The sequence below is a fragment of the Bombyx mori genome, chromosome 5 (genome assembly GCF_030269925.1).
Source record: "Bombyx mori chromosome 5, ASM3026992v2".
Classification (NCBI taxonomy): domain Eukaryota; kingdom Metazoa; phylum Arthropoda; class Insecta; order Lepidoptera; family Bombycidae; genus Bombyx; species Bombyx mori.
In genome coordinates, this window is record NC_085111.1 from 18,058,048 (window position 1) to 18,079,932 (window position 21,885).

General features: G+C 37.8%; 2 protein-coding genes across 4 annotated transcripts; one reads left to right on the top strand and one right to left on the bottom strand.

Annotated features, from left to right (window-relative positions):
• Window positions 1-431: 431 nt before the first annotated feature.
• LOC101745219 (oxysterol-binding protein-related protein 1) lies at window positions 432-15,237 on the bottom strand. Of its 3 annotated transcripts, XM_062668835.1 has the most exons (14): window positions 14,884-15,237; window positions 14,152-14,312; window positions 13,472-13,669; window positions 13,045-13,189; window positions 11,627-11,772; window positions 10,503-10,709; window positions 9,607-9,727; window positions 8,889-9,028; window positions 8,704-8,814; window positions 7,827-7,919; window positions 7,149-7,218; window positions 6,381-6,500; window positions 5,833-5,962; window positions 432-4,804 (listed from the first exon to the last, which is right to left on the bottom strand). In XM_062668835.1, exons 1-14 carry the CDS (start codon window positions 15,023-15,025, stop codon window positions 4,786-4,788), a joined length of 1,803 nt encoding a protein of 600 aa, XP_062524819.1. In that variant the 5' UTR covers window positions 15,026-15,237; the 3' UTR covers window positions 432-4,785. The 3 variants fall into 3 exon arrangements, 2 of the variants coding, with proteins under 2 accessions (XP_062524819.1, XP_037867031.2); XM_038011103.2 differs by having other exon boundaries at window positions 4,733-5,962; XR_009973271.1 differs by lacking the exons at window positions 432-4,804; window positions 7,149-7,218 and having other exon boundaries at window positions 5,801-5,962; window positions 14,884-15,236.
• Window positions 15,238-17,683: 2,446 nt separating this feature from the next.
• LOC101739246 (zinc finger protein Xfin) lies at window positions 17,684-20,996 on the top strand. Its single transcript, XM_004934292.5, has 2 exons — window positions 17,684-18,858; window positions 19,539-20,996. Exons 1-2 carry the CDS (start codon window positions 17,807-17,809, stop codon window positions 19,849-19,851), a joined length of 1,365 nt encoding a protein of 454 aa, XP_004934349.3. The 5' UTR covers window positions 17,684-17,806; the 3' UTR covers window positions 19,852-20,996.
• The last annotated feature ends 889 nt before the right edge of the window (window positions 20,997-21,885 follow it).

Genomic DNA, 21,885 nt, shown 5'->3' on the forward strand with positions numbered 1-21,885 from the left:
CCTATATAAGATAATATTATAATTCCTTGGAGTGTTAGTGTTATATTGTTTGACCAATACATAAAATGACATTGTAAGAAACAAGGGACAGAATCAACAGAATCAAAAATCAATTTTTTAAGTCCCTTAAGTTAGGTCCCTAGTTATATGTGTGGACATTTTTAAATGCGAGACGTTAATGAGATATATATATCTCACAATAAACTTGAAAAGTCTTTGAAAATAAATTAAAATAATACAAAAAAATTAACACAAAAAAAACAGACTTCAACAAGAGAATGATCAAATATTGGTACAATTTAAAGACCACATGAGAAGCACCAGCTTTTAAACAAATAAAGAACCATCTAATTCTGCTCACCTATAAAAAGCTATAACACAAAAAAAAAACTATTGGTTTTTTATGTCGGTTAAAAATAAAACAAACAAAATAAAAATGCTGACATTTATTTAATAAAATAAATTAAAAATACGTCACAAAAATACTTAAAAAAAGAGATACAAAAATAATATCAATTTGGAACATCATGATTATCACATACCAATTTGAACACTCGTGTGTGTCAGGTACTGTTTGTAAAATCCTAATTACTTCTGATTATACTATTATAATTATTATATAAAAATAGTTTTGTAAAACATTCGATTGCTGTAATTCATTAATGAATGAAACAAAAAAAAAAACGTTCCGAATTAAGTAGTTTAAATTTAATGACAACTAAATTTCAGTCTTGTATACAGCCTAATTGATGTTATCAAATATGACAGCTTTAGAGTGACGTTACAAACTGTCAACAAAATACGCAGTAAAATGGGGCGATTAGGGATTGAGAGGCGAATCGGGAAAAAACCGGGAAAATCTTTCGACGCTCAATATAAGTTTTATATTCGTTGCAAAATCTTCCGTTTTTTGTAGTTTAATAGTAGAATGTTGAAAGTTCACAAAACAAATCTGAATATGCATGATAATAGCTGCTAACTTATAAAAAATCGCGTTTCAAATTAACTTCCTGTGGTGGTAATTATTTTAGTGCTAGAAACTTTGCTCTTTTATTTATTTGATAATAATAGAAGAAGACTATGATTTATAAACGTTATTTAGTGTTTGAACCAGCATATATATTAAAGGTGTCTCAGTTGTTATTGGTTTTAATGTATTTGATTAAATAAAAATACATGTAAAAATCTGTTGTTTTTGGGGATATTGGGGACGTCTTAGGTATAAATAACAACGAAAAAGGGGTCAATTGGAATGAGAATACGTGAAATGGAAACGACCTAAGTATAAATAGGTACAGGTTTGTAGGGTTGTCTATGTAGTTATAAAAATATTTTTTAAATTTGTTGGTAAAAATCTGGTTTATTCGAAGCGAAATTGGGAATAAGTCTTTAGTTGAAATAGATAAGCAATTTAATATAAGTAAGTCGATTTTGCAGAGACATGTAACAAGATCAATGAAATCTCAAGGTGGACAAAATGTCTAAGTAATACATAATAAAATATTTAATATTTGTTCAGAGTGGGGGTATTCATCTGATTAATCCATGGAATAACCGACACACCTAATCTCTTAACCCAGATAGAAATATCAGCCCCTAAGTACTTACCAAGAATGGAGAAATATAAACCGTTTCTAAGAAAGCCCACTATATATGTATAAATAAATAAATAAATAAATATATATATATATATATATTTTTTGTTAATGCACTGTCGATTGCACCTATAATTGAGGTGATGTCTGCCATGTACTTTTGTCAGTTTTCAATTTTTTTTATTGATGATCACTTTGTTGGTGCAACTAAATAAATAAATAAATTAAAACTATATATAAAAATAAAAGTAGTGCCAACCCTAGCAAATTTCTCATTTCGTCCCAATTAACCACAATTTAAGGGTAAATAGGGATTACACCTATTTTTGCATTTTTTGCTTAAACTGGAATGCTAGTTGCATAATTTTAAATTAGACAACAAAGATGCCCCCAAGACTCAACCATTTTGATCCTGATATAGCATTATATACATCAACAACTACCTTAAAATTGCTCATAAAGTTGGAATTTGTCCCTAATCGCCCCATTTTACGGTACGATATGGAGGGTAAAAGTCATTCTTAGCTACTCACTTAATTCTTAGTGAATATCTGTGACCTTGCTCGTTCACGAAGCCCGCTATAGAAAGCAGAGTATTAAATACACTTGACATTGGCGAAATCTAAAAGGAAACGTCATAAACCTAAGAGATAGATAGATAGATAGATAGATAGAGGGTAGAAGTAAGGTGCGCCATCTTGTATAGGGGACAAGTTGAAAAAGTGTCGAGCTGTAAATTAATAATATTCTGCACTCCTTCTCTATATTCTCTATAAGTGTGGGAAATTTCATACTCCTCCGTCCGCACAATTTTCGTAAAATCGGGTGGGTACAAAGTTTTTGCTTCACGTATCAATATATAGATAAATAGTTGAGATTTTAATTAATGCATATTTTTAACTACACAAGTCATTTTTCGTGACTTGTGTAGTTAAAAATTGTACCCACCCGATTTTACGAAAATTGTGCGGACGGAGGAGTATGAAATTTCCCACACTTATTGAGAATATAGAGAAGGAGTGCAGAATATTATTAATTTTTTTTAATTATGCATAAAAATACATTAAATCAATAAAAAAAACATCACACACACTACCATGTATTTTATTTGACACACACACGCATGCATACTATTTGTTTATTGTCAAACTTTTCTTATTACTTACAGTCTGTGGTCAAATTGAGAATAGATTAAATATTGTTTGTTTTTAATGATATTTGTCTAAAGTGTAGTTTTTGACAATAGAATCATAATAGTGTACAAACTTATAATTTCAATTAATTATAGTCGTATTTCGACTTCTGCGGGACCACTATTTTTTTATTATTATGGAAGCGTTTCTATCCTTCTTAATTTAGTAACTTACTCCTCTAATAGTCTAAGGTATGTTTTTAAAATCTTTCCACTTGCTCCTGTGGCGACACTTTATTTGGGTTCCTTGGGTCCCTTTTAGCGGACACTTTTTAATACACTGAGATGATCCTCCTTCCTTCTACCCTCCATATATATACGGCGCGATATTATTTGCCGCGTTTTTTTACGTCAATGTGACAGACGCAACATTGTATGTACTCTGTGCCTTTAAAATAAAATTTACGGGACAGTTATTTAGTAACGGTGAGATATTTAAATACAAAGCTGAAATAACATTAAGAGCGTTTTACTTATGAGAAAACAATGGACCATCATTTTCTGATTACACAATTACGGTTGACTGATCACCCTTGTATGTTTTACTTACTAGTTTTTCTGTACGATTTAAGCCGTAGACAAATCAAAAGGCGAGGTGAATGTGAATGGCAAATGACTACAAGACTTGTTTACTTAATAGAGACAATTTCAGGGGTGATTGCGTAGTGTGGGCTTGACGAAATGACGTCACAGCGAGATAAATATTATATCGGACTGATAATTAAAAACCCATTAAATTGTTTTTACCATCGTTTAGATTCTAAGAATGAACTAAGTGAATCTGATTACTGTTTATAGAAATATTATATTTTTTATTTCCAAATATTAATTTAAGGTGAGTTGAAATCATTACGACATATGTATGTATGACGTCACGTTTTGTAAACGTCATTAATTTTGGCTTAATTATATTCTAAAATACCAAAACACTAAGAAACTACTGCAAAAAGTTAACTGTCACTTTGTAAATAATTATGTTGCCATTTCAATAAAAGAGACTGAAATACATTACTTGCCATATGAACCGGTTCCATGAAATCATTCAAATAAGCTTATACTCAATTAAGAAATCGAATTGTATTAATTATTATTATTATAATAAAGTAATTGACTAATTATTTTTGGTAGAGTTCATCAACATTTCTGTTTTGGAATGAAGTCTCTCTCAACTCGTTAAAAAAAGGGCCTATAGTAATTATGTTGCCATATGCAATAAATTAATATTAAATCGAAAGCATTCACACCACGCATAATGTAGAGATTCTAAGCTTTAATAAGAATAACAAATTAAAACCGAAGTGTAAGCTTTTCACTTAAAATTAAAAATGTTATTTTATAATTAATAAATATTAAGTAGGTAATTATCGTTGTTTTGGTAAAATCAATGGCACTATATTTGACATTATTTGGTTAGTTGCTTCCAATTTGTGAATAATAATGTTAGAGGATTATCTAATTGATAATTTTACAAGTTATATTACTCCAGTCCATGGGCATCACAATGCTAAAACCGCATTGGGCGCGAGCTCAAAATTAACTGTAGTTTCATAATGGCTACAGTGTATATCTATTACAGAAAGGCATTATTTATTATGAGCACTCAAGTGAGAACTAAGCTCATACTTTTTATTCGTTTAGCACTCGCGATACATATAATTTTATTCAGTTCAAATTTTCCCAAAAAAAGTATTTTTGTAGGCAAAATGAAGTTTTTAATTATTTAATTTTAAACCAAATAAAATATGTATAAATGCAAATAATTTTAATTTTTTAATTGTCGGTGACGATAACCACGGAATTGTGTATTTTTCTTTTCGGTGATATTTTTTTTGCAATTATTATAATTATAGGTTTAATATAATTGCAGTTAATGGTTTTTCGTTTTGAATGTACACATTGTGCATCCTTGTCATTGTTTTGTGCGTTAATAAATGAAATATAGATATATATATATATATTTTTTTAATTACGATCGTCACCCAGGGATTTTATCGCGAATCAAAACGAACACTCCGAACTGAAAAAAAAAACAACTTATAATGATTTTTTTTACGCGACCTTTCAGCCTCTTCATAATAAAGTTTCATAAGAAACAGAGGATTTTATTTTGTTCGCATAATGACGCATATGTAGACCCCGAGAGATGATATCAAAACCTCAAGTTGTATTGTTTCAGGATTGCCCCTCCCTTCAAATTGGAATGTGTCCTGGTGGTGATGACCAGGGTGGCGGCAAGCACCAGTGTAGGCTTATAATTACAATTGTATACAAGTATACAAGTGTATATTATTGTGAGTTTGATAGTTGAAGACATGAGTGAATGGAAGGGGTTAAGTACAATTTTTAAGATTTTTGAATTTTTACATTCAATGTAGGCCTTATGTGCCTGTAAACCATATTAGACCTTAACGCCCCGGGTTTAAAGGCTATTTTTAGAAATCGCGTGTGATGAAGGAGTTATGTACTAAGAAAAATAACAAGTAACCAAAGTTCGTTGCCCGTTTTCTCTAAATTAACAAATTGTATCATATCCCCTTTATCCACTCATGTCTTCATTTATAAAACGGTGTTTATCCTTCTTCACCGCGGATGTAATTCGTGAGGATGTGTTAAGTGCATATCAGGATTTTTTGGCGGGAACGCGAAGAGCGAAGTTGTGTGAATTGTTTTATTTATATTCTATTTAGTGTTTCTTCAGGTTTAAATGTGTAATAACGTGAGTTTATTAACTGTTTAATATCTGTAAAAGTGCACAAATGTGGGAAAATGAAACAAAGACGCTAGACGTAGCTTCTCGGGTTTCTCCAAAAAGTCCACTGAAAAAAGTCTCAGTGAACAACCACCATTTTACTGAGATTATATTTCATCCCATTTCATCTCATTTCATTTCATTTATTATTCATAAACTGTAAATAATTAAAACGGTGAATTATAAAAATCTTACTACTTGACGCTGGCTAATGCACAAACCGTGCCGGAGCCAAAAAAGGAAAAAGAAGTGCGTATTACTTAAGGGCGGGGGCCGGGGGGTTGGGGTGCACGTACCTGCGGCGCGTGCAGGGCGCGTAGGGGCGCGCGTTCCTGTACACGTGTCCGCCGGCCGACACCAGCGTGCCGCGGGAGGACGCGGGGCTCACCGCCGGGACCTCCTCCTCGTTGGTGGGGGTGCGGTCGCCTGCGGAACGAGCCCTCCGACCTCAGACGCACTTGCGATCTCAACTTTACAGCAATTGTTAATCTAATCTGATTTTAAACACGCACGCATAAATAAGGCACCCATTACTTAACAAGTCTGGTTCCTGATGACGTGACTTTGACGATATTTGTATTTTGACCACAAAAATATCAATATTGTCAAATAAATGGTCATAAGATAAATTTTTGTTATTGCTTAGATGGGTGGACAATGGTAAATGCGCCACTCACCTTGAGATATAAGTTCTAAGGTCTCAAGTATAGTTACAACGGCTGCCCCACCCTTCAAACCGAAACGCATTACTGCTTTACGGCAAAAATAGGCAGGGCGGTGGTACCTACCCGTGCGGACTCAGAAGAGGTTTTACCACCAGTAAAGACTAGTCAGTTTCGTATACCGTCAGGACTCCCTAGAGGCGTTCTCCTGGCGAGGTCCGGGCTGCTCCCCCAGGGGCTGAGCGCGCCGAGAGGGCTGGAGAGTCCCGCCGTCACGAGGGTGTCGTCCTCGTCGTCGGAGCCTGGGCGAATTCAATATTACACCTTCATATACGTTTTCACTGCCTTAGAAGGTCCAGCATGCGGCCCCCGTGATAGTGAGTTCCATGGCTTCGCGGTGGAACTAGGCAGAATGATGGGAGTGACTAGCGTGGGTTAACTTCGTCACCGGGATTTAGCAAATTTTCGTTTTGTTTTTGATTACACGATATTATTCTTCCATCGTAAAAGTCATTCGTGAGCATACGCTAGATACACACAAGACACATACATATATCCATCATTGCATCGCCTAACCCACAGACACCCCCCATTGAGTTTCTCGCCGTATCTTCTCAGTGGTTCGCGTTTCCGATCCGGGGGTAGATTCTGCGAAGCACGGCTCTTGCTAGGGTTCGTGTTAGCAACGTTGGCAGGTTTAAGCCCCGTGAGCTCACCTACTAGTTAAGGTTACGCTAATAAAGCCTCTCAAGGCTCTCAGCTTAGGTAGGAATAATAAAAAAAAGCATCGCCTAGATGACGTCGGATCTTCACTAAAGGTAGGTTCTTAGAGGACAATGGCAGGGGGGACGATCGTCCACTAGCGAGTAGCCACTAGACTTGGGAGGAGGGGGGCAGATCACTGGGGAGCCACTGGACCAAACTATTCAAGACTATCGACACGCACTCACCGTCGAAAACATCAAAGAAATTATCGTTCGACTCGTTCAAAGTCGATGACGACTTCTTCTTTCTCATGCCCTGATAAAATTGACAACGCATCAATTAAATTATCAGAATAAATTTTGTTAGTATACATGAGCACGTGATCTCTCCTTGCGCCTGAGTACGCGGGCAGACTATGTAGCACGCAGAGACTCCGAGGATTGTTCCCCTCTCTGAGCATCATTCGGCTTCAGAATGTGCTCACCTGTAGTATTTGAGCAAGGTTTGCTTGTGGCTTGATAAGAACCGCTCACGTCGGGCACGGCGTTAGACGGTCACCACTCGCCATGACATGACACACTGAGCACATCTGAATTGCTCAAGTTAAAACAAGATAGTAATAATCAGGACGGAAGGTGGTAGGACCACTTGTGAGTCCGCACCACCTCGCCTATTTCTGTCGTAAAACAGTAATGCGTTTCGGTTTGAAGGGTGGGGCAGCCGTTGTAACTATACTCGAGACCTTAGAACTTATATCTCAGGTGGGTGGGGCATTTACGTTGTAAATGTCTATGGGCTCCATGTAACCACTTAACACCAGGTGGGCTGTGAGCTCGTCTACCTATCTAAGCAATAAAAAAAAAGTAGTAGAATGTAAGACACAATACACAAACGGACAGCCGCGTGAGGTCGATGCGCATTACCTTAGTGAGTTCCTCTGCAACCGACATCTCCAGCGCGTGGTGCGTCCTCGCCAACGCGGCCAGAGCCTCCTCCAGGACCCGGTTCCTCTCCACCTGCCCGACACGCGGGAAGGTTAACGGTTACCGTCACCCTTGCTGACCGATGGAGGGTCTAATGAACCCGGCGCGAGTGTGCGCTGTCGGCACTTGCAAGGATGTGGTGTATACGATAAAGGGAAGATCTTCCACCGAGCAGGAGATATTACTCGGTAGACCGACGGTCCCAATGTTGTTCGCAACTTGTATGTAAGCTCATCTTGAAAATGTTGTAAGCAAGATTCAGGTATCTGTCAAATATCTCGCGTTCTGTGATGGCTACCGCCACTATGTACAATGGTCCAGTGGCATGATCGCAGCTAAATCTCCACATTTCTCCAGCTAAAACACTCAATAAAAAAGAACCTAGTATCGCTGTATTGCCACCGGGTGCTGCTTTAATTCATAGATGGCTAATTGAAGACATGAGTTGTCGGTTGTATGTACCGTTTTTAAGTTTTTTGAGTTTTTCATTGAATGAAAGTGTTATATGCCTATAAACCATATTAGACCTTAACATTCTGGGTTTAAAGGCTATTTTTGAAAATTGCATGTGATGAAGGAGTTATGTACGAAGAAAAAGTACAGGTACCAAAAGTTTGTTGCCAGTTTTCTCAAAATTAACTAATTGTATCATATTCCCTTCATTCACTCATGTCTTCGATTATAGGTTCAACTATATTTACCGTAACACTCTTACCGTTCATTCAGTTCAGTATTCATTCATTCAAATCAGTATTCATTCATTCATTAGGGACTGCATTCAATCATTGCGTACATAGATATCGTAATGGCGGCGTACCTCCCGGGCGAGTCTGGCGCCGGCCGCGTCGCGAGCTTGCTGCACCAGCGCCGCGCCGTGCCGCAGCGCCGCCAGCGCCGCCTGCCCGCTGCCGCTCGCGTGTTGGAACCGCTGCAACACGACACGCGCTCAGCGACACGTCACGCCCCGCCCCGTCCCGTCCCGCCACGCCACGCCCCGCTCACCATGTACGCCGAATGGTGCAGGGAATTACTGACGTTGACCGTTTTGTCCAGAGCCGCCACGATGGCGGAGCACTCCCGCAGCTGCGTGTCCAGCAGCGCCAGACTGTTCGTCGCGGCCGTCAGCGCATCCTGCATGGTACCTGTCAGTTATGTTATGTGTCATTTAAGAGATCAAAAACGAACCCGTGTCTTTTGAGTTTAATGTGAGAGCAAAGTAGAGGTATTCAGTAAAATTAATCACTTTTTTAATGAGTAATAAAGACGTATACCGATTTCGTTACGACTGCAATTAATAGTTACAACAGAAATACAATTATTTTTATTAATTCTTCAGTGCAAATTACAATTAACAAATGTAATTTTTAAAGTGAAACTGAACTGTGTTGCATGTCGCGTGACGGTCGGCCGCGGAGTAGGGATAAAGTCAAAGGCGCTCGTCAGAGCAGCCAAGGCCAATATGGCGGCGCCTATAGTTCGTAGCTGACCTTGTAGTGTATAGACTATTACTCATTTGTGCCAGTGCTCCACGCTATTTTGTTTTTTTTTTTTGTCAGTGTTTAATGTAAATGTTGTTTGTCAGAGTTAAATGTCTATAATGTGAAAAAAAGTTTCACTTTTACCGTGATTTCATAAAACCACACAATCCTTTTTTTTATTTGTTTATGACCGCCTTACCGGAGCCCTAGGTCGGTCGGTTTCACAATCTGATGTAACTTACCCAGTGGCTTAGTCTCCTCATCCAACTCCTCGGTGGCTTCCTTGGCCGTGTCGGGCGACGCCCCGGCCCACAGGTAGTGTCCGGAGTACGCGATGTGCTCGTTTAAGGCTGTCACCCACGCCTGCCATTAACAATAGCAAATACTCAGGTTTATATAGACAACCTTGAAAGATTGATTGTGGTGGGCAAGGTAGACGGGAAAAGACCCGCCGGCCGGCCACCAACCCGTTGGTCAGATCAGATAACTGCGCTCAATGGTCTCTCTGTTGCGACCGCCCTGAGAGAAGCCGAAAACCGAAGAAAATGGAAGCTGATGGTACAAAGAGCCACGCAGGGCTTTCAGGCACACGACCTTCAGCAATGAAGTATTCGACTAAGAAGAAGATATATATATATTGAATTGCTGTTGTTAGTCTCGCTAAAACTCGAGAACGGCTGGGCCGATTTGGCTAATTTTGGTCTGATAAATATGAAAATGCTCGGAATTAAATAAAAATAACAATTTTGTTTTTCCTTTGATGTGTCCCCCGTCGGACGGATTCCTTTTGTTTGTTTTAAGTTTATTTTATGCAAAAGTTTATGTCTTTTATTTATCGGGCCATTCCATCGAGAGGAAGTCGCGGGCAAAAGCTAGTCGTACATATATCGATTGGCAACCAAATCAAATCAAATCAAAATTTTTTATTCAACATAAATGAAAGTATGTACATACTTGTTGAACGTCAAAAGAACTACCACCAGTTCACAAAAACTAACCTCCGTCCTGAGAAGAACTGGCAAGAAACTTAGCGGGCATGTTTTTTTTTTAAATATTAGAATTTTTTTATTTTAAATATTAGGTATTTTTTTAAATATTTATTTTTACAATGAGTATTATAACGTAACAATTACTGCACCTGTCGCGCTGCAGCTATATCTTCGACGGGCGGCACGGCCAGCTTGTGCGAGTCGCCGTCGCTGAAGCTGAGCGTGATGATGGCGGGCTCGGCGGCGGGCGCGGCCAGCGTCGCTCCGTCCAGGTACTTCCGGCTCCTCCAGCGCCCGCTGTCCCGGGCCGCCGCCTTGTTGCTGTAGTACAGCAGCACGCCGCGCTGCAACACCGCCTGCCACACAGAACGAAGTCGATGTCTGCTCACTAGAGCTCTATATAAGATGTGTTGGGAGTTGCGCGGGAGTAGTAATAAGATGCGTAGTGAATTATTGGGATGGCGCCACCTTTGGAGTTTATTAGTTACTAATTACCGCGAGTATTCAAAGCGTGGTTCTAACTCCCGGTCGATAACGCTTCACCGCTAGCTGCCTAGATGGCGGCACATCATGTAATGCTTGTGCTTCCGAAAAGCCACGTGACCTTCGTCAGCCCCCCACCACTATGAGTGCTATTTCATCACCTGTGACGTCATTCGTGGCTAAAGTAAGCATCATAGAATTTATAGAATAATCCGCAACGAGAAATATGATACAATTATTAGTTTGTTTGTGATTTGAAATATAATTTAAATGAACTATTTATTTATTTGGATCTTCTTTTTTTAAGTAACGCCCATTAAGATTACTCTAAATGTTTTGTGATTAATGTCCGATGGCACATTGTATTTCGGAAATAATTATAGTTTAATATACTATTAGTAGTTATAGTATTACTGACAATCAAAATAATAGTAATTATGGTAGTTTTGAGATGCCGGAACCTGAGTGGATTCCCCATTGGACATGAAATGATGAACAGTATCCGATGATGCAGAGTTAAACATTGAAATCAGTCGATTTTTTTTTATTGCTGGACGAGCTCACAGCCCACCTGGTGTTAAGTGGTTACCGGAGCCCATAGACATCTACAACGTAAATGCGCCACCCACCTTGAGATATAAGTTCTAAGGTCTCAAGTATATAGTTACAACGGTTGCCCCACCCTTCAAACCGAAACGCATTACTGCTTCACGGCAGAAATAGGCAGGGTGGTGGTACCTACCCGTGCGGACTCACAAGAGGTCCTACCACCAGATTATTGACTACTTACCCAGACAGGTCTCCAGCCCAGGAACCTGGCCCGCTTGAGGAGAGGCCCGTGGTGGCGGGAGGCGGCGTGCTGCAGGCGCTGCACGGGCCGCACCGACAGCACCTCGCGCATCTCCGCGTCTCGGGACAGCTCCGTGGCCAGCTGCCCTGCATTCCACGACTCTTACAAACATATCGGATTCGCAACCAGGTATCGACAGTTGCCAAATTAAAATTATATACTGTACTAGCTGACCCGGCAGACTTCGTAGTGCCTCAATCGATAAATAAAAGACCTAAACTTTGTATAAAATAAACTTTAAACAAACAAAAGGATTCCGTCCGACAGGGGACGCATCGAAGGGAAAACAAAATTGTTATTTTTATTTAATTCCGAGCTTTTTGATATTTATCTATCTTTTAAACCTTCCCTGGACTTCCAAAAATAATTCAAGACTAAAATTAGCCAAATCGGTCCAGCCGTTCTCGAATTTTAGCGAGACTTAGCGTGTAATAAAAATGAAACCCGCAAAATTATAATTTGCGTAATTACTGGTGGTAGGACCTCTTGTGAGTCCGCGCGGATAGGTACCACCGCCCTGCCTATTTCTGCCGTGAAGCAGTAATGCGTTTCGGTTTGAAGGGTGGGGCAGCCGTTGTAACTATACTGAGACCTTAGAACTTATATCTCAAGGTGGGTGGCGCATTTACGTTGTGGATGTCTATGGGCTCCAGTAACCACTTAACACCAGGTGGGCTGTGAGCTCGTCTACCCATCTAAGCAATAAAAAAAAAAAAAAAAAGACTAACGAACAGCAATTCATTTTTATATATATATAGATAGAAGATAGATAGATAGATAGTATTTTCTTCAATTGAGTCGTAGAAGTGTTTAAAACAAATTTTACAGTTTAATCGCCCGCGATTGTAGAGAAACTAAAATATGTGCAACGTCTGAAATATTATAAAGACCCCAGTAAAAAACTCCAGATTAAACGAATTTGGTTGTTGACCATTTCACACCCTGTCTGATTACAATTAAGTGAACAATTAAGTTTTAAACAAAGTCACTTCTATTGCTAATAATTTAAAAGCTTAAAGCTGTATTGATGTTGAATGTCAATACCATTAGTGCACATGTTGTTAGGTAACGCAAAATTAAATAGTAAAAATATTGTTGGAATATATGGGAATTTCATTAAGAGGAGTTGATTTTTTTTTTTATGGGAAGTATAGTAAACGAGCTAGTGTTAAGTGCTGACCAAGTAAATGATATATCTGAACTGTACTATTCTTCAATTATTCAGAACTTTGTTTGATTCATTCACATTCCAAATTATTTGTAATTTTCAGTAAATTTTTTACATGGACAAGATTCAGACCATTACCGCATTTGACGATCTAATTAATTCAAATTTATAAAGTTGAATCGACACCCACCACTATTATTCCTGAGTGTGGTGTCCACACCGTGCTGCAACAACAGAATGGCGAGTCTCGTGTGTCCACGGTAGGCGGCACAGTGGAGGCACGTGTTTCCCTGCGCGTCTACACAGTTTATGTTAGGCGGATTGGGACCGCTTAGCTGAAAAATGAATTGTAAATGTAACATATGAGTTTTAACAAAGAATTTTGAGGAATTTTCAAAAAAATAAACATTTACGAAAACTTTCACTTCTGATTCCAGTGCTTTGGTTTATGTGGTCCAAAAACATTAAAATTTTAATTCTTTTCGATCACATACGAGACTATATTTTATTAGTCACTTTCCAGTTTGGCAGGCACGCAACATTATATAGTATTTAAAGGCCTTTAGTGACTATTTTACATGAACTACCACATACAAATTATCTTTCCTACAACTTACCAGAATCTGTATATCGTCAATCCTGCCTTCTTTAGCGGCAGTGAGCAGCTTTCTCTCTTGTTCATTTCTCTCAGACTTTTTTGCAGCTTCCAATAATCTCTGAACATCCCTTGTCTTTGAAACATCACAAGCTGTCCGACCTTCACCGTTCATAATATTTACATCTGCTTTCTTGTTGAGTAGAAGTATTACTAGTTCCTTAGCCAAAAAACAAAAAAGCTATTCTTGACGTATTCGTTTAAACAAAACCATTGCATGTTTGGTCTCTTTATTACCCCAAAATTTCAATAATTTTGCAATTTTTACAATGTAATAGGGTCATATTCTGGAAATGTATTCCAGTTTTGTATAGGAGAAAATTATCCTAGGTCTTCTAGGAATTGCCATTATCATTAGGACTTGCTATGATCATTCGAACATTTATGGCATAATAGTTCTGGGTAGATTAGAGATCTTTACTAAATAACAAAAGTAATCAATTAAAAATATAGATGATTACAAATTACATTAGTCTAGTGAGACTAATGTAATTTGGATGTAATTAAACTCAGTGGAGTAGAAGATATTATTTTAACCTTCATAATTTCAGGTTTAAATTTCCAGGTATATTGTTTTCTGATTTAATGCACAATACTTGATTGGATGTGAACTTAGTGCTACTAATTAGAGCATTATTTTACCTCATTCCCAACGAATGAAGCTTTGTGTAGTGCTGTATCACCAGTGTCATTAACCTCATCTACATTCGCTCCCGCATCTATCAGTGCCTTGACTACATCCACATGACCAAAATAGGTTGCCAAGTGAAGCGGTGTCCATCCTAAGTTGCTTTTAGCTTTACCTAAAATTTTTAAATGTTTCTATTCAATATTTGGTAACTTTAAAAACCTGTGTCCTATTTTCTTAAATAGCTACCAAGATTTAATAATGGTTTTAGGGTACTGTACATTTTGATTATATAAAAAATGTAGGTCAAAAAACTTTACCTTAATTTTTTAACTGATCAAACTGATAACTAAGTGATTCTTTATGTTAGATGTGACCAAACATTGTAACTGTTTATTTTACCGTGCTTATTGGCGCAAAACTACAAAGCTTTTGTTAGAATGTAGCTAAAGTGAGCTTCTAGCTAAAGTGTAATCCAAAATACAGAAATTTCAAAAATATACAGAAGTTTTAGCCTGTAGGATTTAATGCTATAGCAACAGGCATAATTAAGATAAAAAATGAATTGAATGAGGAAAAACCTCCTTTTTTACAACACCCATCTTTGAAACTACTGTTAAAACTGATAAAAGGGAGTGTATGAACCCCTCCAATCATTGTCACAAGCGTAATATACGATCTTTAAGCTCCATTATTCATCCTATATTGCACAAGAAATTAAATATGACATGAAGTTACAGTTTTACCTTTGCAGTTAATATCTAATGAAAGTTTTCCTTCCGATTTGGCTTCCAAGAGCGATTTGACCACTAGTAATTCACCGTGCCTAGCTGAATACAGAAGCGACTCTTGGGCTTCTAGACCCGCATTTTCGTCTTCTTTCGACATTCTGATGTGCGGAAACTTAAGATTTTCAGAATTATTAAGCGAATAAACCGTGCACTTAAATTAAGACAATGTAGGGTAGGGTAACTACGAAAACTTTTATTGTGCTACTCAAACAATGTTTATGGCATTATTATTAAATTATGTTTATGAATGAATAAGATTTCATAGGAACACCATTCTTGATACGTTTGACAGTTTGCACTTTGACATTTAAGTCCCGATATAGTGATGTGCATACGACTAAATAACACTACGTATCTACCTATTTAATAATGATTGCACAAAAAAAAACAATAATACTCAAAAATGTCAAATTATTTATCATTATTAGACCACATTGTCTCGATGAAAATATAGGCCTCTTCCAATTTTCGTCATTGAGTTCGATTTTTGACTTATCTTACAAAAATCAAAGCAAAGAAAGCTCGAAAACGTACCGTGTGGGAAATTGATTTTTTTCCTACCTAAGCTGATGGTCTAGAGAGACTATGTCAGTGTCGCCGGGCTAGTAGGTGAGCTCACGGGGCTTGACCTGCCGATGTTGCTAATACAAACCCTAGCAAGAGCTGTGCTTCGCAGAATCTACTACCGAATCGGAAACACCACCCCACTGAAAAGATCCGGCGAAAAATTCAGTAGGCAATGGAAATGGTGATGATCGATTGATGGTACGAGCTTCATCTAATGTTACTTTAGTTTCTTTCTCTTTGATTTTTATTAAGTAAACATTCCACTAAAGGTCAATAACCCTGAAGTAAGATTTTTTCCGTGTAATAATACTGAAACACACAGTTCCGGAAAACCAAACTTTCACAAAATCTTGATCATGATTTGGAACAAAACCGGAATACACTAGGTAGTCACTGTTACAAACCGGTGATCATATCGTTGATATTAGTAATTTATAGGATATAATTAAAGAAAGTTAAAATAAATCTATGCATTGAATTGAAAATTTTAAACAAAAAAATAAAAAGCTCCTAGGACACTCAGGGTCTGCCACGGTAAAGCTATAGCATTTCTCATCAACTTATGCATTTATAATTAGACAATCTACTCACGATAGGTGATGCGCAAATAGTTTGTGCGCTTTGCATGCTTTATGAAATTTCTAAGTAACAAATCAATTATACTCGCTTAAGAATGCATTAATAATTAATAATTTTAGGAATCTGTAAATTCGTAGAAAACAACATCATACAGAGCAATAAAAATAAAATGAAAAAACGGGTGGATCTGTTATGTGTTTGTTACGTGTCTGTAACAACTCCACCCGTTTATACAAAAGAAGAGCGGATAATTATTATAAGAGAATATTGAAATAGGTAGCATATTAGTTGTCTTATATTATATATACAGTCAAACCTGGATAAGCGAGAGTTCAAGGGAGCACAATCTCATTCTCGCTTATAGAGGTTTCTCACTAACCCGAGTTTCGCTAATGCTCCCTCTGAATTTCATTTCGCGATTTTCCGGATTCAAACGCATTCACTATTTTAAGTTTATCACTTAATGACAGTACTTTCATTTTCCGTTTTGACATGATATAGAACAAAACTTTCCTTCGCAATTGATTAACGATAAACTGAGTAAGTCCGACAAACAGGACGGTACACAGGCACACGTGTCTATTCGAAAAGAATGCGATAAAATAGCAGCGTAATTTAGTTCCACGAAATAGAATAGGTTCAATATTGACGAGAAAAAAATACAAAAACAATGGTAGGAAGTTCCACAAAAGTTAAGAATGAGTCATAAAATAGCAGATGTTAAATTTGTAATTTGTTTTGTCACTTGTTTCTGCTAAATAATATAAATAAATAAAGCTTGACTGTCGCTTATAGAGGTATAGATAAGTAGCAGTCTCACTTATGGAGGTCCATGAGGGAAAAACGACTCTCTCTTATCAAGGTTTCTGTTTCTCGCTAATAGAGGTTTTGGGAGCTTAAAATGACGGGTCCTGGCTATTACTCTCACTTATAGAGTTTTCTCACTTATCCAGTTCTCACATACCCAGGTTTGACTGTATTTCATTTCATTATTTTCATTTGGGTCCATCAAATAGTATATATTGTAAAATAAAATCAATAAAATCAATTGTTTTAAAAAAGCACAGTTTTTTTTTATTGCTTCGATGGTTGGACGAGCTTACAGCCCACCTGGTGTTAAGTGGTTACTGGAGACATTCACAACATAAATGCGCCACCCATCTCGTGAGATATAAGTTCTAAGGTTAAGACCTTAGAACTTACTTAAGAGTATAGTTACAATGGCTACCCCACCCTTCAAACTGAAACGCATTACTGCTTCACGGTAGAAATAGGTAGGGTGGTCGTACCCACCCGCGCGGACTCACAAGAGGTACTACCAACAGTAATCGAATTAGCCAAAAAATAAAACTTACTAAATTGAAAACTCAATGGAAATTTACGTCCGTTATCAGAAATGGCAGCTATTAAGCTGTGCAGGGCAGCTAGAATCCACGGACAGGTGTGTTAACGTCCTTCGCAATCAGTCATTTAAAGAAACTTCTGATGAACAAACAAAGCACCAATAAACTAACATACCTGTCAGTTATAGTCGGCAGTATTAATCGAGAATCTGCACTCTTAATACATATATGTGTCACTGTTACTTTGGTCATAGATTATACACTAATAAATAATATGCACATCGTACAACACTGTTAACTTTTATCTCTTATCAGAAATGTCAAAAAAAAGTACCGTACCTACCAGTCAATGTTTTCATATATATCGAAAATCTAAATAACTCTAAACAATGTGTGAAAACATAGATAAATGCTGTCGGATCTGTTTAGATATGAATTCAAATCATGTTTGCATCCTCAACGATCCAACAATCATTTTACATTTGAAATCCTGCCTCACAATTACGATTTCACCCGGTGACCACCTTCCAAAAGATATTTGCGTTTCTTGTGTGGACCAGTTAAGCCAATTTTACAATTTACAATTGAACGCACGGTGCTCACAAGACTGGTTAGAGTCTTGTTTACAAGGAAAATGTAAAAAGACTACTGAAACTAAACTAACTGTTCAGCCACTACCAGACTCCGAGTACAACTCGGATTCGTTGTTGGAGTTTTTGAATAACACCGAAAACATTGAAGAATACCTGAATAACCTGGGAAAAGAGGATATACCATCAATAGTTAATATGCTTGATCGAAATGAGCATACAAATGACTCTGTCAAAAACATGAACAGAACTATTAAACAATGCAGCCCCAAGAAAAAAGAGAAAACGAAAAACTTGCAAATGGAGATAGATGTCTTAGATTCGGATGTCGAAATAGTTAAAGAAATAATATTGAAGGAATCGGATACAAAATTAAAAACAAATAAAAAAGATAACAATCCACTAGTATGTTTCGCATGTAAATTAAAATTTGACACTATCCAAAAACTATCACAACATATCAGCACATGTGATAGATCACAACGTAACTGTGTCCAATGCAATATACTATTTGATTCAAAGACAAAGCTGCAACAACATTTACTTACCCACAATCAACCATTTCCAGTGACTTGTGAGTGTGGTGACACATTCAACAACAAGGAGATGCTAATGAGGCATAGACAGACCTGCTATGCAGACCAGCTTCAGTCCATGGGTTGGGGATACAAGTGCAAGGAATGCGGTGATGTTTTCAAAGATCGATTCCAACTTTACAGGCATGCAAAAGAGCATGTATTGAAGTCAGATCAGAGAGTTTGTGATATATGTGGTCATACATTCATTGGATCTGATGCTTTATTGAAACACAGGAATGAGGACCATAAAAAACCTGCAAATGTGGCTTATAAGTAATCAACTTTTTTATTTTATACTTCCTTAACTTTTAATAAATTTGGAAAAGATTAATCTAGAACATTTATTATATTTGATGTAGAGCATATTTAAGATAGGTTGCCTGTCCATTGCAAATAGACCCTCTTTTGTATTGCCACAGAGGCTCCTAAAGATCTGCATATAGCTAATTTGGGTGTCATTTACTGGATGTACTGGATTTTTTTTTATTGCTCTTGTAGGTCTACGCGCATACGGCCCACCTGATGGTCAGTGGTTACCGTCGTCCATGGACTTTAACAATGCCAGGGGCAGAGCCAAGCTGCTGCCTACCTGGAACAGCTGTCTGACAGCTTCAGACCAGAATGCAGGATTGCTGTGTGGGAGAAGTAGGTACGACAGTTGCATTGACGTATGCACTCTCACAAGTCCTCAATTATATATACTTAAGTAGCGGGAATCAAGGGGAAGAGTAGCATAATTGGTAGGGAAATAAGGAAAGTTCTTAATTTTGAGAGTTTAAATAAATAAAAAACACAAAACATTAAAAATAGACATCTGTAGGTCTGCAAGATTTAAGACAAACCATCTATAATTATTTCGAAATGACGTGTAAAGCCTGTACTGTGTTTATGAGTGGTCAAAACTCGCAAGCTCATCAGAATTAACCAATATAGGATAAACATTAAATTTCCAGATGCAAAGTATGCAACGAAACTTCAACGGATCGCAAGGAAATGTATCAGCACGTGAAAAAGCACACAGAGAGATCTGAACCCATTCGGCATCTTTGCGATTCGTGCGGTCGTAGTTTCGCTACCAGAGCGTCGTTATCCAGACACTGTTTACAACACGACAACCACAAGGCTAAGTGCCGGATTTGTGACGCAAAGTTTACGAGTGACAAGGATTTGGACGTACATATTTTGGAGCACATTGAGCTAGTGATGTGCGATCAGTGTGGTCAGAATGTGATCAATTATAAATTGAAAGATCATAAGTGTTCCTGATTACTGCTAGGTATTCTTTGTTACCTCAAACTTTATTTTCACTATCACTGCATTTACGAGAGGTACTAGCTTAGTCACGCGGCGTCGCTTGAGTTCATGTAGAAACTAAGAAGATATTCTTCAGGAATAGTAGTCGTCTTTAGTTTTATTTATTGCGTAGATGGGTGGACGAAATCACGGCCCATCTGTTGCTAAGTGATTACCGGAGCCAATAGACATCAACGTAAATGCCGCGACTCATCTGGGGACACGAGTCTAAATCCCAGTTTTCTAAATGAAACGTTGCATAGGTACATATTTCCTGTTCAGTACTTTTTTTATTTTTTTTGCCTATCTGCGATCAGCTCTTGAATATGAGCAGATGTGTTGCGTGTGCCATCGCGTCAAAGAGGCTCCTCGCCAGGAGACTCCTTTTTAATCGCCATCTGTCACCTACTCCCAGTATTACAGTATACACCTTCAGTATTATATGACATGTATTTCATGACGATTGCTTAAGTAAAGATATGAAAGCATCGAGAACAAACTCGGCTCGCTTGCGGACGACAAGTTGGTGGAGTTGTACCAGAAATCTCTTCATACGAACAGCAACTTTTTTGAGGTAGGAGGAATTATCTCCAATCCTCGGACAGGGTTTATCGGAGGAATTATATCCTCGCCCGGATGTCCAATTTCACCAGGACAAGTGGACAAGTACGGGAGCCAACAGGGGTGAGATTAGCTAACAGCTCAAGGGCCGCTACTTGGTGAATGCATCTACTACCGGATCGGAATCGCGACCCGCTGAGAAGATCCAGTGCAAAATTCAATGGGCTGATAAACGGGTTAAGTTTCACGTCTAACTCTTTGACGAGTTCGACGAGTACGGTTACCAAACACCCTATGCCTGCTCCTAGTGTTAAAATCTACAGGCGTCCAATAATTGTCTTAGTGAATCGGGTGGATCCGTAATGACGTGTGAGTCAGCAACTGTATGTACTTTATTTCAACGTAAACAAACAATAAACAACATGCTCATAGAATACAAAAATTATCATACGACAAACAAACTAACCTACAAATTTGTTGTAGACACCTATTGATTATTGAGGTAGGTCTACGACAATAAATTATTTAAAAAAGCTTCAATTAAATGTTTGCATTAATTTCTTATTGTTTATTATATTTATATTTACCCTCCCTATTTATAAGTGTAATGTGGAAAAAATGTTTTTTAAGAAACGAGAAATCGGGTTTAAGAGTCTTTTGAATGCGTAGGTTTATTTTGTTAGTGATTAATTTGTCAGCGGCAGAGTGATTATCGTCTTTACCTCTTAACACGACGGTGGGACTCCGCACCACGGCCGCCATTGATAACACAAACTCATAACTTCTATTCTTTATAGGTTTCATTTTACTAAATGTTATGCCTTTTTGGGGATTACGACGAAGAGAAGATATTGCTCGGTAGACCGACGGCCGAATGTTGTTCGGAACTTCTATACCTATATTCAAGCTTATCTTAAAATTGTCTTTTGCAAGATTCAGGCATCTTCGCCACACCTTTGCAAGAGTTGTTCGTGAACACCCTATGAATTACTGGGTGAGCTACCTACCTGTTGTAGCTTAATACCGGAACATTACAACGTGGCTTTAGATTCGAGGCCTAGATTCGTATTTTCTCCTAGTTATTTTTTAATTTTAATTTTTTATTGCTTAGATGGGTGGACGAGCTCACAGCCCACCTGGTGTTAAGTGGTTACTGGAGCCCATAGACATCTACAACGTAAATGCGCCACCCACCTTGAGATATAAGTTCTAAGGTCTCAGTATAGTTACAACGGCTGCCCTACCCTTCAAATCGAAACGCATTACTGCGTCACGGCAGAAATAGGCAGGGCGGTGGTACCTACCCGCGCGGACTCACAAGAGGTCCTACCACCAATAATTACGCAAATTATAATTTTGCGGGTTTGATTTTTATTACACGATGTTATTCCTTCACCGTGGAAGTCAATCGTGAACATTTGTTGAGTACGTATTTCATTAAAAAAA

Excerpts from the sequence above, each read along its gene's own strand:
- LOC101745219 (XM_038011103.2), bottom strand. The coding sequence starts at position 15,025 with ATGTCGAAAGAAGACGAAAATGCGGGTCTAGAAGCCCAAGAGTCGCTT. Across the intron at positions 13,190-13,471 it reads TTGACGATATACAGATTCTG|CTAAGCGGTCCCAATCCGCC; the intron begins GTAAGTTGTAGG and ends TTCATTTTTCAG. Across the intron at positions 6,501-7,148 it reads TTTCTTTGATGTTTTCGACG|GCTCCGACGACGAGGACGAC; the intron begins GTGAGTGCGTGT and ends GAATTCGCCCAG.
- LOC101739246 (XM_004934292.5), top strand. The coding sequence starts at position 17,807 with ATGTGTGAAAACATAGATAAATGCTGTCGGATCTGTTTAGATATGAAT. Across the intron at positions 18,859-19,538 it reads CCTGCAAATGTGGCTTATAA|ATGCAAAGTATGCAACGAAA; the intron begins GTAATCAACTTT and ends TTAAATTTCCAG.